We start from the raw sequence: 12,769 nt of genomic DNA, 5'->3' as shown, positions 1-12,769 counted from the left end.
ATTTAATTGGTCAATAATTATTAATAATAAATTTGTCTGATTGTTCTTCTTTCAGTAGAATGGTATTATAAATGAATACCAACTGATTTGCTCGATGGAGAGGGTTATTAGTGTTGCTTTATAATACATTCTGGCTCTAAAGTCACTATATCTATAAGATAATGTAACTAGAGCTTCAAGATGGGCCCTAGTGTACAAAAGAGGCCGAATATAATATATTACTATATCCATAAAATAATGTAACCTGAGCTTCATGATGGGTCCTAGTTTCTATTAGGCTACTGTATTTACTTTCATAATTCAAAAACTTCAAAAATTTCTACGATTAAAATAGGCTACATAATTCAACTTATTACAAATGTCATAATTTTGCGATCATTCAATGTTGTCCAAAATTCCCTTAAGCTCGATAGCAGCTTGAACCAAGTTTAAATTATAATTAAACAGGTTAGGATTATAATTTGACAACTACTATTCAGCATAATTTGTTCAAGGGACTTCAAACTAGAACATTCTTCCACATAAACTCTTATTTTTGTTGAAATCGAATGGCATAAAACATGAATAGTGACTGACCGTTCAGTGTTGGACTTGACGACTTCTGTCTTCCAGAGGCCACAAGTGAGTTCTCTTGCCGTAGCACCAAACAGCGTCAGGTTGATCAACAGGAGAACACCCAGAGGTCCATAGAAGTACGAGAAGATTTCTGCGTCACCTGAAATTACAAACAAATTAATATCAAAATGATATCATAAAATATATCCGTATTTCACGAATTTGAGAAACATTGAGAGAAACACAAACATAATATGGTGTCATCATTAGTGTGATATAGAATCTTGTAAGTTTCTAAATATGCACATATCAGTATATTAATCAACTGATTGGTAAATCGTATTATCAGTGAATATAACAATGCTGATACAAAGCAGGAATCTCAATATTATTTAAAATATCATCAAGATTTTCACAGAAAAATTCCATTTTTGGTAAATAATGTAACAAAATACTTTCTTAGCGCAGTTTTCCAAGACGAAACACTTTATAATAACTCATTTCTCAGATAAAAAGTGAGTGTTTTCAAAAATATTTACCTAAACACTGTGTCCAAACTACAACAAAGAGAAATTTTCCTTTTTTCCAATAGTTTAATGCGTTTTATCTAATACGGCAGATGAAATAGATATCTTTCTTAATCCATGAGCATATATCGATGCATAAGATCACGTCAAAAACACATAAACAGATAATAGAGTCCAAGTCAATAAGTTAGTTAATGACGGTATTCCTATATATAAATCAATCAATAATTTTAATGAATTCGACACAAAACAAAAAACAATACAATCAAAATAAAAATGTCTAATTATAAAACGAAAAACAAGCTTCGTGGTTGGATGTGCTGGATAGAAATAAAGGAGGGAAAATACCTAACCAACTATGGTTTCCAATGTAATAGGCAGGTAGAGGGAATAAAAGTGAGGAATGAATGGTGAAGGGAACGAAAAAGGGATGAATGAGAGAGGAAAATGGGAAAAAAGAAATGTAACGAATAAATGTGATAAATAAATAAATATAACGAGATGTCTGTTAAAAACTCACCTGCGAACCAACAACTGTTAGAACCAAACTTGGGTCTGAAGATGCCGTCGGAGGGATAGGCGTCGTCCGGCAGGCTGTCAAAGCAGGCGGCAGTGCCGGCTATCAGCAATGGGCCGCCCCAGGCGTACAGTTCATACAGGCGCAGGCGACACACCTCTTGACCTTTGTCCAGGCTTGTGGGGCGCAAGTCCCTGCAATAACAAACAAAGTTTTTGATAATTAATACGGTGACAAGAGGATAAAAATTAAATACCATATTATACGATTTGAAATAAATGAGGAAAGATTTTAAATAAACGCTTTACAATATAAAAGTAAATGGTCTTCGACTGTTACACATTTCGTGTAATATCGTTAATTAATACGATGTCGAGAGGATAAAATGAAATACCACATTATACGATTTGAAATAAATAAGGAAAAAATTTAAATAAACGCTTTACAACATAAAAGTAAATGGTCTTCGACTGTTACACATTTCGTGGGACACTCTGTAGAGATGCATAAAATCACGTCAAAATGATCTGATTTCATTCATTGAAATCAGTCATGAATTGATTGATTCATTACAACTATCAGTTGTAATGAATAGTTAGAGACACTTAGTTGTGTCCAAGTTATAGTCGGAGTTGGAGGCACTTGTAAATTGAATTAATTTGATTAAAAAATATAACATTTATATTAAATAAAAAAATTAATAATATTTGGATATTTATCACTAAACTTGAATGACATTGTGGGGAAGTAGAATTTACCAAAATTAGGCTCAGAGGTGCCCACAGGGGGGGCTTGGAAGCAGACTGCGTTTTAAAATTCATGGAGGGGGGGGCTATTGGGTGTTATAGAAAATTCTTGAAATCAGGTATCAGAAAAAATAAATTCCGAGGGGAAGGCTAGATTGGGAATCAGAAACAAATTCTGTTGAAATTTCAAGATGGGAACAAGGCTTGCTTCCTTTGTTTCCTTCCTTGCTTGTCTTTAATGCAGGATTCAATTTATTTCAATTATTTCAACCCTGTTTTATTTAAAAATATCTAAAGAAAAACTTTTACATGAGATGGATGATGGATTTAGAAGTTATTTAGTGATAAGAAACCTCTGTTGAGTAATGTATTACTAACGGTTACATTGAATCAAAGTATTGCTAATATTATATCAATAATATCTGTGTCAACAATTGAACAAGTCATTCATTTTCCTAGTATACAACTAAGGATATTTGTTTTCTTACTGGTAAGAGTAGTGCTACCTTTTATGCTACCAGTGAGTTTCAATATTTTCTTTATGATAAGAAGCACAGTATGTGAGAGCAGATAATATTATTATTACAAAACGGGAATACCGTAACAAACCTTTCAATTCTGAAACAGTTTGGAGTTTGGGTTTACCAAGATAAGACATCAAGAATATTATCCAATAACATTCTATACTAGCAGGTAACCCGTGCTTCGCAAGGGTCTAATTAAAAACTTGACGTAATGAAATCTTGAAGAATTGAAAATAGTCCTATAACCATCCTCGGTTAATTAAGAATCGATATGGAAAATTTCAAGTTAATCAGTCCAATCAGACGTGATGATGCGTTATTATTGGATTTCTATTAATTGGTTTATTATTAATTTCCTATCCCGTACGTGAATAAGCCAGTTCTTTCCTTTATTATAGTATAGATTAAAAAGGTTCTGTAAGTGACTAATATAGTTTCTTTTCAATCGGCTGAAATTTGTTTGTTTAAGTATGCCTTGAATTGACTGCCAGAAGATACATTTTCCATGTACCATGTACAATGTACTGAGTACAGTATCAATAACTGTCTTATTTTATACGGTACCATTTATAGCAATCAGGACGGCTCAGTAAGGTCAAACAAGTCGCCCTCACTCAAAATCACCTGCGATTCAAAGCATCGAACATTTGGCAAAATACACTAACATTTTGAAACTTCATGGTTTTCAAAGTTGAAGATTGATTTTTTGAGTCTGTGTCATCAAAAATTGTTCACTAGTAAAATTATGTCAATTCACAATGTAACAGACAGAGCATCAAACGTATATTTTTTGTTCATGAGTTCATGAACAACCAAAAATGCTCTATCAAAATCGGATGTATATTTCTTATTTTATTTTTGTAATCTGTATTTGTTTTCTTTCATCTTATACTTGAAATCTTTGATGTGTAATATTTATTTTGTCCTAAGTTTATTTATCTCTTGTAACTCGTTTTTTCTGTAACTGGGCACCCGCCGAAAAACCTTCGAGTTTGACAGGACCCTCAATTGTTTGTATTGTAAAATTTTGATAAATTTTGATAAAAATATTATAATTTATTGATAAAATTTTGATTAAAAAAAAACACATTTTGTAACGTTCTAGCAACATATTAAGTTAAATGCATTATATTGTCTCGAACAAAGATAGTAACAATAAGGCATTCTCTTATTCTGCACTCAATTTTTTTACGGCTTTGGCACGAGTTGAACATTTATCAAATTGGAAGCGGAAGTCGGAAGTAGTGTAATGACTAAATTCGGAGAAAGAAAGAGAAAGCATTACTGAACAAAGAGAACAATTTTGTTCGTGTTCTTCCTTTCTTTTATGAACGTGCACTTAGTCATTATTTGCCGACTGAATATTATCATGTTTGAACGTTACCACGAAATTAATGACTATGAGGAACATTAAATCAGAGGAAAGTATGTGTTATTCAAATAGTCGAAATATTATACATTCAAATAAGTAAGATAGACTATGATCACATACATAAAACATGAATATTAGTGATTAATGATTCCAGAAACTAGAAAATTATTTGTGTATGCTATATACTACGTAATTTAGGCGAATTTTAGAATTAAGTTTGCTTTTCGGTAATTCTTCAAAATTATATTTTCAATATGTGAGTATTTCCTATTATAGTTATAATAATGTTCTAAATTTGAAATTTACTTTGTGAAAATACTTGAGGACTGAAAATTTTGTGAATTGAAGAACTACAATACTTAACCTATTTCGGACGATGTGTTATCTAAATTTGGGAGAGGAATAGCACAAGGTTACCTTATTTTTCCTCTACCTATCATTTTGATAATGTACTTATTGTATAAATGAATAAAAGAATTGAGATTCAACTAATATACTTCAATACTAGGCCTACACGTTTAGCGGAAAAATGTTGAACCAATAAGAAGAAGTTATTCAAAGGAAAATCGCCCCCCTTAACCAATTATCCAAGTACGCCTTTCAAACGACTTTTCCACCCACTTTCAAACACCTGGATAAACAATATTGAAGGTGAGAAATCTTGGCATTGAATGAGAAAATCTAAAAATCTTATATTAATATTGAAAATGAAGCTCTCAAATGTTGTTTTCGATTAAAAACTTCAACAATATTTTGGGTGGTGGGAGTCGAACGAGGTGGGTTTCCCGGACGACCGGGGTGGTCATTGGCGATTCGGGTAATCGCTCAAATTTAATAAATTGCTGTATAACAAAAATGGAGAGTTTGGTCTGTGTTCTTAATGAAGGAGTTAGTGAAGTACATTTCCTACAAATATATCCTACCCAATCTTCAATCTGGTGTCACTTTTTATACAATCTGAACATCCTTCTCAGAAACAACATTTTTGTGCACCTTTCCATCCGTAACGGAAACACAATCCTGTCTTTTTTCAATAATTATTTTCCCTAGTTTCAGTTACAGTGCAATTGGCTCATCCGCTCCAGAAGCGAAGGAAGTCAGTTTTCATTGGCATGTCGGTTCAGTTCAGTTGTCAAGTTCAAGACAACGCCAAAGAATTCCATGCAAGGTCGACTGGACTCTTGAAGGACTAAAACCACCTGTCTGATTCTCTCTCCTTGTTCTCTCTCTTCTCACAGACAATCCTCTCTCATTCCAATCTAAATTCTCTCTCTTTCCATCATACTATTCTCTCCCATTCCGATCTACATTCTCTCTCTTTCCATCATACATTCTCCCTCTACTCACCCAACGATCTCTCTCATTTCATGTTCTATTTCTTTTCATTACATTTACATTGTCTGACCACTCATAACCGGCTCCCGCTCAGTTTGATTCAGTCATCATTATCTCCTACCGGCCACTGGGTTCTATGACTAAAATAAAACCTGGGGCAGCAGGCTCCATATTACATTACAACACAACTGTCTGGAACTGAAGTTAACGTGGTAAATTGTGAATATCATCACAGAGATTGGCTGATGAATATTAGCAAGTTACTTTGCGTTTGTAGATAATTAAGTTCAGGATATGCATTTGCAGCCACATATCTGATAATATAAAGCAATAGAATTAGTTTATGCATAAGAGAATACTGTACATACAAGAATGAAATTGATACAGTTTATAAGAATATGGAAGGTAATTCGTTTTGCTCCATTCTTTGGGGGAGGTAACTGAAAAGGGTCGGGGTGAAATTAATTGGGCCTAGGAGCGCCAAATTGCGGTTCAAAATCCGGTTCTGATAACCATATTGGGACAATCCCCCCAAGAAGTATTGATTTGTAAATCTATTCGTGTATCTATAATACTGTATTGATTCTTTCTAGCTAACTTTCATACTCTACTAGAAACCCTTTCATGAAACCCCATCAAAATCTGTCATGTAACTGAAAACTTTCTCATTGTTCGCCTTATCAGTAACAGAATGTTTAGCTGAAGCAGAAAGTATTTTCGTCGAAACTGACGAATTGAGAAATTATTAATGTAGGTACAATATCTAAACTAATAAAATCTATTTTACATGCACATTGTCATCAGGTCACCACTGTCTGATATTCAATTCCATTGTTCTACATTTCCAAAGTTTTCAAACTTTTTCCTCCTCAAGGTAATTCTAATCACCGAACTTTCCCATTAAGGTAAAATTTAATAAATATTTTCTATAATAAACCACAAATATAATGTTATTATATCTTTATCGAGCATCACAAAGAAGTCTACTATGCATTGTATCAGCAATAGTACAAAATTATAGTAGTGTAGACCAAAATAAGAAAATTGACAAACAAAAACTGTTGAATCGGCGAAAAATATGATGAATGAACAATTTGTATTGCATGAGAAATCTACTGTAGCCTAATGTCTACTCTAAATTCAACTAGCCTTAATGGTTTACGACTGATAAATTTCTGAGAAATATTTGGAACTGTCGGCCCATGGTAGAGAGTATAATATAATGTTACATTTTATACTCGATGTCCCATGGATGAGAACTAATATTTTGATATTTTGAAGAAGATTCACTGAGAGCCTGGGAAAAAGCTATATGATATTCTTCTCATAAGCTACAATAGGGCCGTCATAGTGCCGATAAACCGGTAATTTTGAACTGTTAACCTACTAAGGTCAATAAAATTCGTGTTTTCAGAGGTGTAGAACCGTTGGAATTACTGTGAGATACGTGATACGTTATCTCGGTTCTCATAATTACTATGCAAATGTTTGCCAGAGTTCACAAGAGGCAGACGATTCAAAGAGAACAGTTAATGATACATGATGAGATCGCAAATTTGCAATTACTGTATTTTAAAAGTGTTCTCAATCACTGTATAATTATTGTATTATAATAGTAGTGAGTTATCGTTACAAACCACTTATAAACTCGATTGAAAAACTACTTTTGGTTTTGTAAAGAAAATTAAAATAAAAATATATTTCATTCATTTCAGAAATTTGTGAGTATGAGACTGCTTCTCTTTCGAGACTGATAAATAAATTATTATTGTCTCAACCATTATTATTACAACTTTATGTTAATTTTGTTCTTCAGGTGGGCAGCTTTTTTGTGATTAATCTTTCTGAAAGAGATTTTTATAAAAGTTGACCCTGCGAAGCCTCAATAGCTTCAAACTCAAAACACCTTGGAGAAAAGTTCTTTAGGAAAATGAAGCTAGTTTTTATTAAATAGAATAGAATTCTTCATTGTCATTAGTGCAATAGACACATAGTGCAATAGATATATGAACTTGACCTTTTCAAAAGACATTTTTATAACCGTTAACACTGTGAAGCCTCGACAGCTCCAGACTCAAGAGACCGTAGAGAAACTTGTAATTTCCAAATAAATATGTAAAGAGATCCACATTTAATTCATCATATTTCGGAAAGGCAGAGACGAATATTTGAGTTGAATGCCATTTGAATCAAACAAGCTTCTCGCTGTGAACTGTTAATACTGTTGGGAACCCACCTAAAACTTTAGGTCCATTCATCTCTCATTATCATCCGCCTCATTACTCACGCACAAGCCTAGAGCTCATGTGGGTATCAACCTCAGAAGAAAATGATCAGGATGAACATTGATAATACTAATAGACTATGATTCTTGAGATTTGAAGAAAATTCATCATTTTTCACATGAAAAAGCTAATAATTATAAAGACCTAATAAAAAATACTCCAAGTTATAACATTAATAAAACCTGATGCAATCTCCAACTGGATGAGCGAATGATCTAGAATAATATAGGTCTAATAAAGGAAAGAATTGGCTTATACACGTATACGAGATAAGAAATTCACGAATAACGCATCATCACATCTGAACTACTGGACTGATTAACTTGAAATTTTGCATATAATTCTTATTTAACCGAGGATGATTATAGGCCTATTTTTAATTCTTCAAGATTTCAGTACGTAAAGTTTAAATCTTAGATCGTGAAGTTTTTAATTACACCCTTGCAGAGCACGCGCAGCTAACAAAGTCATCATAGCCAATATGATCGCCAACGTTCGAAACGGACAGGCACCCTAAGAAGAAGAAGAGCACGGATAACCTGCTAGTATACAATAGAATTACAGTAGATCCATGCGTGATTTTCTATCACTTGAATGCTGATTATAATATTGAAACAAGTGAAATTTCTGAGGAGAAATTATTCATTCTGGGAATAGATAATACGTGAACCGGATTCAGCTACTGAAGGTGGTGAAAGTGAAATAGTATGACGCATTGCTGAGCAACAAAGAAGTGATGAGAGTGAGAGCATTGCATTATTAGTTTGAATAACATTGTTTGCAGGAATTTCCTTCAATTCAAATCATACGAGAGTCAAGGACAAAATTCTGTTGTTAGTTGTGAGAAAGCGTGAAAACTTTCATTTTTCAGGGAACATGGAAAATCATTACAGATTCATGAGTAATTTCTTGGCATATTCTGTGCCATCTATGTACTAGAATGAAGTTTTTGAAAATTACCTTTATTTTACCAGAAAAGTATCACTATACTGTATTTTACTAACATTACGAGAATGACATTTTTGAAAATTACCTTGATTTTACCAGAATAGTATCACTATACTTTATTTTACAAACATTTTAACAAATAATATTATTAAAGATCCAAACACTGTTCAACTGTTTGCATCTCAACCTGTACAACCCCTAGCATAAGCTAATTCAACTAAAACGTTTGCAGTGCTTCAACTGCCAACATTAATAGCATTAATAATGTTTTTATCCAGAGTTGAAAAATTTCTACTTGCATTCACGAGCCCAATTATTGGAACACAAAAAACTAATATAACTTCAACTTCAAGGCTTAATATGTTTGGAATAATAATAGATAGTTATAATAATATAAATAGTTAACTGTTATACGTATATATTTTAGTTTTTATCAATGTTAATAGTGAATGAATATCAACTTCTCAACTACACAAAAAATGTTAATAGTCTATTGCTACATGGGTTCATGTAATTCAAGATTTAAGTATAAATTGTTAAATTGTATATTGAGTTATTAACTGAAGCTTCAAATGCATAGAAGAAGCAAGCCACTTTCTGTTACCAACCAGCGGGATGCCCGTGCTCCGCAAGGGTCTGTCTATTTAAAAACTTGACAAACTGAAAACTTGACCAAGTGGAATCTTAAAGAATTGAAAATAGGCCTATTATTATCCTCGGTTAATTAAGAATCTATATGAAAAATTTCTGAAGTTAATCAGTCCAGTAGCTCAAACGTGATGATGCGTCAAACATAATTTTCCTACCCTGTACGTGTATAAGCCAGTTCTTTCCTTTATTATAGTATAGATTTATTAGATGAGAAGCAATAGAACGCAGTTCCTCCATGTGATCCTGCAGGAGATAATTCTTACCATAAAGTATTTATTACTCTCACAAAATACTTTATTAAACGATTACTCTCACAAAATAATTGAAGGGAAAAAATCTTGTTATGATGAAACTTAAAAATCCATAATAAAGGGACTTTACAGCCTTTTGTAGCTAATCAAAGATCTTGAAGCTCTTTACACTGTTTATGCAGGACAAAGAAGTTCCACTGCACAGCAGTTGCTTCTAGAAATCTCATAATACACTTTATGTGAAGCAGTTGCCCAGCCTTCTACACGTCAACAGCTCTTCGAATAGACTGTCTGGTTTTTGTCCAGTCAATTCTTAATTTTTTCATCGGTCCCTTTCAACTCTCGCATGCAGTCGGATGTTTGGGTTTTATTGCTCGAACGAGATGGTATGTACAATGCTTCCCGATTGGACAAAATGTAAATGAGAGCCTCTACTGCATAGACTACCCTCTGAAGCCTGCATAAGTCCCCAATAAAACGAATGCTAGCTTGCATAGCAGCTGGCTAAACTTCATTCATGAATGAGAGACATGAATTGCTTAGATGATTTAGATAAATGTGCCTCTCAACCCTTTGGTGACATTTAATAGGAGTTTTATTAATCAAAGTTTACAATAGTTTATATGTCGACAATATTAGTGGGAGTTTTATTACGCCAAGCTTATAGTTTGACAATAAATTAATGGCATTTTCATTGTGAGAAAAGTTGAGGAGAGGTTAATTCAAATTCAAAGTTTTATTATCAGATGCATTCAAGGATGTTTCGAAGACTGGGATGTTTTTCATAGCAATTTACAAATTGTTGTGTTGGTTTCTACTAGCTTTCGAGGTTGAGTGGTAGAAAGGATTTGAAAGCCCTAACATCGCCTAATAAGATTTTTTTTAGCATAAATCTGAATATCCATGTATCAAGTGAAAGTGTTTGGATTTGTATTTGAATGCCTTGAATAAGTTAAAGAATTTTTTCAATTATTGAAAAAAAAATGTTTCTAATAAGCTACATAAACAAGGAATTGAAATATTAATGTTTAAAAGACAGTTGACAGATTCTTTATAAATATTCCTTTCAGTTTCAATCAAGCATATTACTATCATGTGTACAACGAGATACTCCATAAACGAAATATTTATATTCAACTATCAATTATTGCGCCCTCCACATAAATCAACTTAACTTGGACAAACATATTTCCAACAAAAAATAAGAGATTTGCAGTTGAGATCACAGATATCGAAACGATGAGATTGATAAATCAAATATGCACTCGATATCTAGTTCAATTTTCTCTTTTTACATACTATGAAATGTATGATGTTTTTGAACAAAATGAATTGAATTAAATTGAAATTGAGGAATCTGGAACCTACTAGAACGTTAAGGCTGTTTTGGTGTTTATTGCTGTATTGAAGGATATTCAAATGGAATATCATGGAAGGTACATTATTCATTCATTTATTCGTCAAGAAAGTATTGTTCATTTGAAGTAAAAAATCATTCAATTTACAGTTTCTCAAACTAAATAGAAGACTGATACAGAGTGTAAGACGTGGACATCTTGGAGAATATAGAGAAGTTCAAGACATTAGACTAAAAATGAAAATTTAAATTTCTACAAAAGATCGGAAATCCGTCGTTCAAAAGAACCCCAAGAGCTGTACATCAATGAAACCGTAAATCACAATAAATTACTGGAATACACATTGGAAACATGTCTCCTGCACGAAAACACCTAGAAGAGAACAAAAACATTTCATTCCATCAACAGGTAAGAAGCATCCATTCAAGGTTCAGAGGTATTCATATTCTTGGGGAAAACCTGGAACTTTGAAAAAGTATTTTACAAAGGATATCTTCCTGTTTTGACATGTCTACTGGAACATTCAATAGAAATAACGAAGGATCGAGGGTCGAGGTAGACACTACAGTATATAGTATTATTTGCACAAAAGGAGCATGGTGCATTCCGTTGTTTCTTTCGTTGTATACAGTACCATCAACCATGAAAGAGTCCTTCAGAAGACTTCCAATGAATAGATTTCAGCAGTCCCTCCGAATAATTCTGAGCGACCTTGAAAACTTGGACACAGGTATCTCCAGTTTCTTGGAAACTCGAAAACAGATTCGAGAAGAATTCGTAAACAAGTAAACAATTCTGCATTGAAACTTGGGATTTGTTACGTGTATTTGTGTCAGTTTTAGAACAATAACCATTGTTCAACGAGGAATTTTGAAAAGATTATAGCGGAAAGCAATACTGTCCTGAACTCCTGAAGATTTATGGACTTGTTTGTATTCACTAGACCCTGTTACATTCAACTACATTTTTTGTTCTCTACATTTTGATTTTATTTTTCTCTCCAATGCATCCTATTTAAAACATTATAGATTCTTGAAAGTTTATTGTGAATCAATATAAAAGGCAATTCTCCTTGTTCAACACATTGTTTGGATTTTTATTCTGTTTATATTGAAACTATACCTTCAAGTCCAGGAGATAAAAATAATATATCTTCCACTGCTAATCTATATCCTATTATATTAAGCGAGCAATTTCTGTTCAGCAAAACCTGTTTATATTTTTATATTTGGTTATTTATTGTTATTTATGTCCAACGGATCTCGAAAACGGTTCTAACGATTTTTACGAAATTTGGAACATAGTAGGTTTAAGATATAAAAATTCGATTGCACTAGGTCTCATCCCAGGGAAAACTCGCTGAAGGACATGAAAAGGATTATAACTATTCATCCTTGGAAAACAGATGATAATTTCGTCATCTGTCGAAACAGAAGATGCGTGTGTGGGAGAGAAACATAATTATTTCCAGCTGTGTAATCAATCAGCGAGAAATATTATCTAGAAATTTTAATCGACTTGATCAAAATAATCTGATTAGTTGACATGACATGATAAGCATTCTAGACTAGAGTATATCATAATTTTAAAAGTTGATTATTATTTGACAATTTTAAGTAATTAGAGAGTGTTTTTTTGTTATTCAATTTGGTTTGTAAATAATCCAAATTGGAACTTTTTTGTTTTCAAATGTTTGGATT

The 12,769-nt window shown here is 32.8% G+C and overlaps 1 protein-coding gene across 1 annotated transcript in view; it reads right to left on the bottom strand.

Moving 5' to 3' along the window:
- The window catches only part of LOC111046701 (probable G-protein coupled receptor Mth-like 1), a 92,030-nt gene that overhangs the window by 5,730 nt on the left and 73,531 nt on the right, over nt 1-12,769 (bottom strand). The window contains 2 exon segments of the mRNA XM_022332315.2: nt 577-715; nt 1,603-1,793. Of these exon segments, the coding sequence (XP_022188007.2) occupies nt 577-715; nt 1,603-1,793 (330 nt within the window).

The sequence above is a fragment of the Nilaparvata lugens genome, chromosome 10 (genome assembly GCF_014356525.2).
Source record: "Nilaparvata lugens isolate BPH chromosome 10, ASM1435652v1, whole genome shotgun sequence".
In the NCBI taxonomy this organism is placed as follows: domain Eukaryota; kingdom Metazoa; phylum Arthropoda; class Insecta; order Hemiptera; family Delphacidae; genus Nilaparvata; species Nilaparvata lugens.
This window is presented reverse-complemented; position numbering and strand designations above follow the sequence as displayed.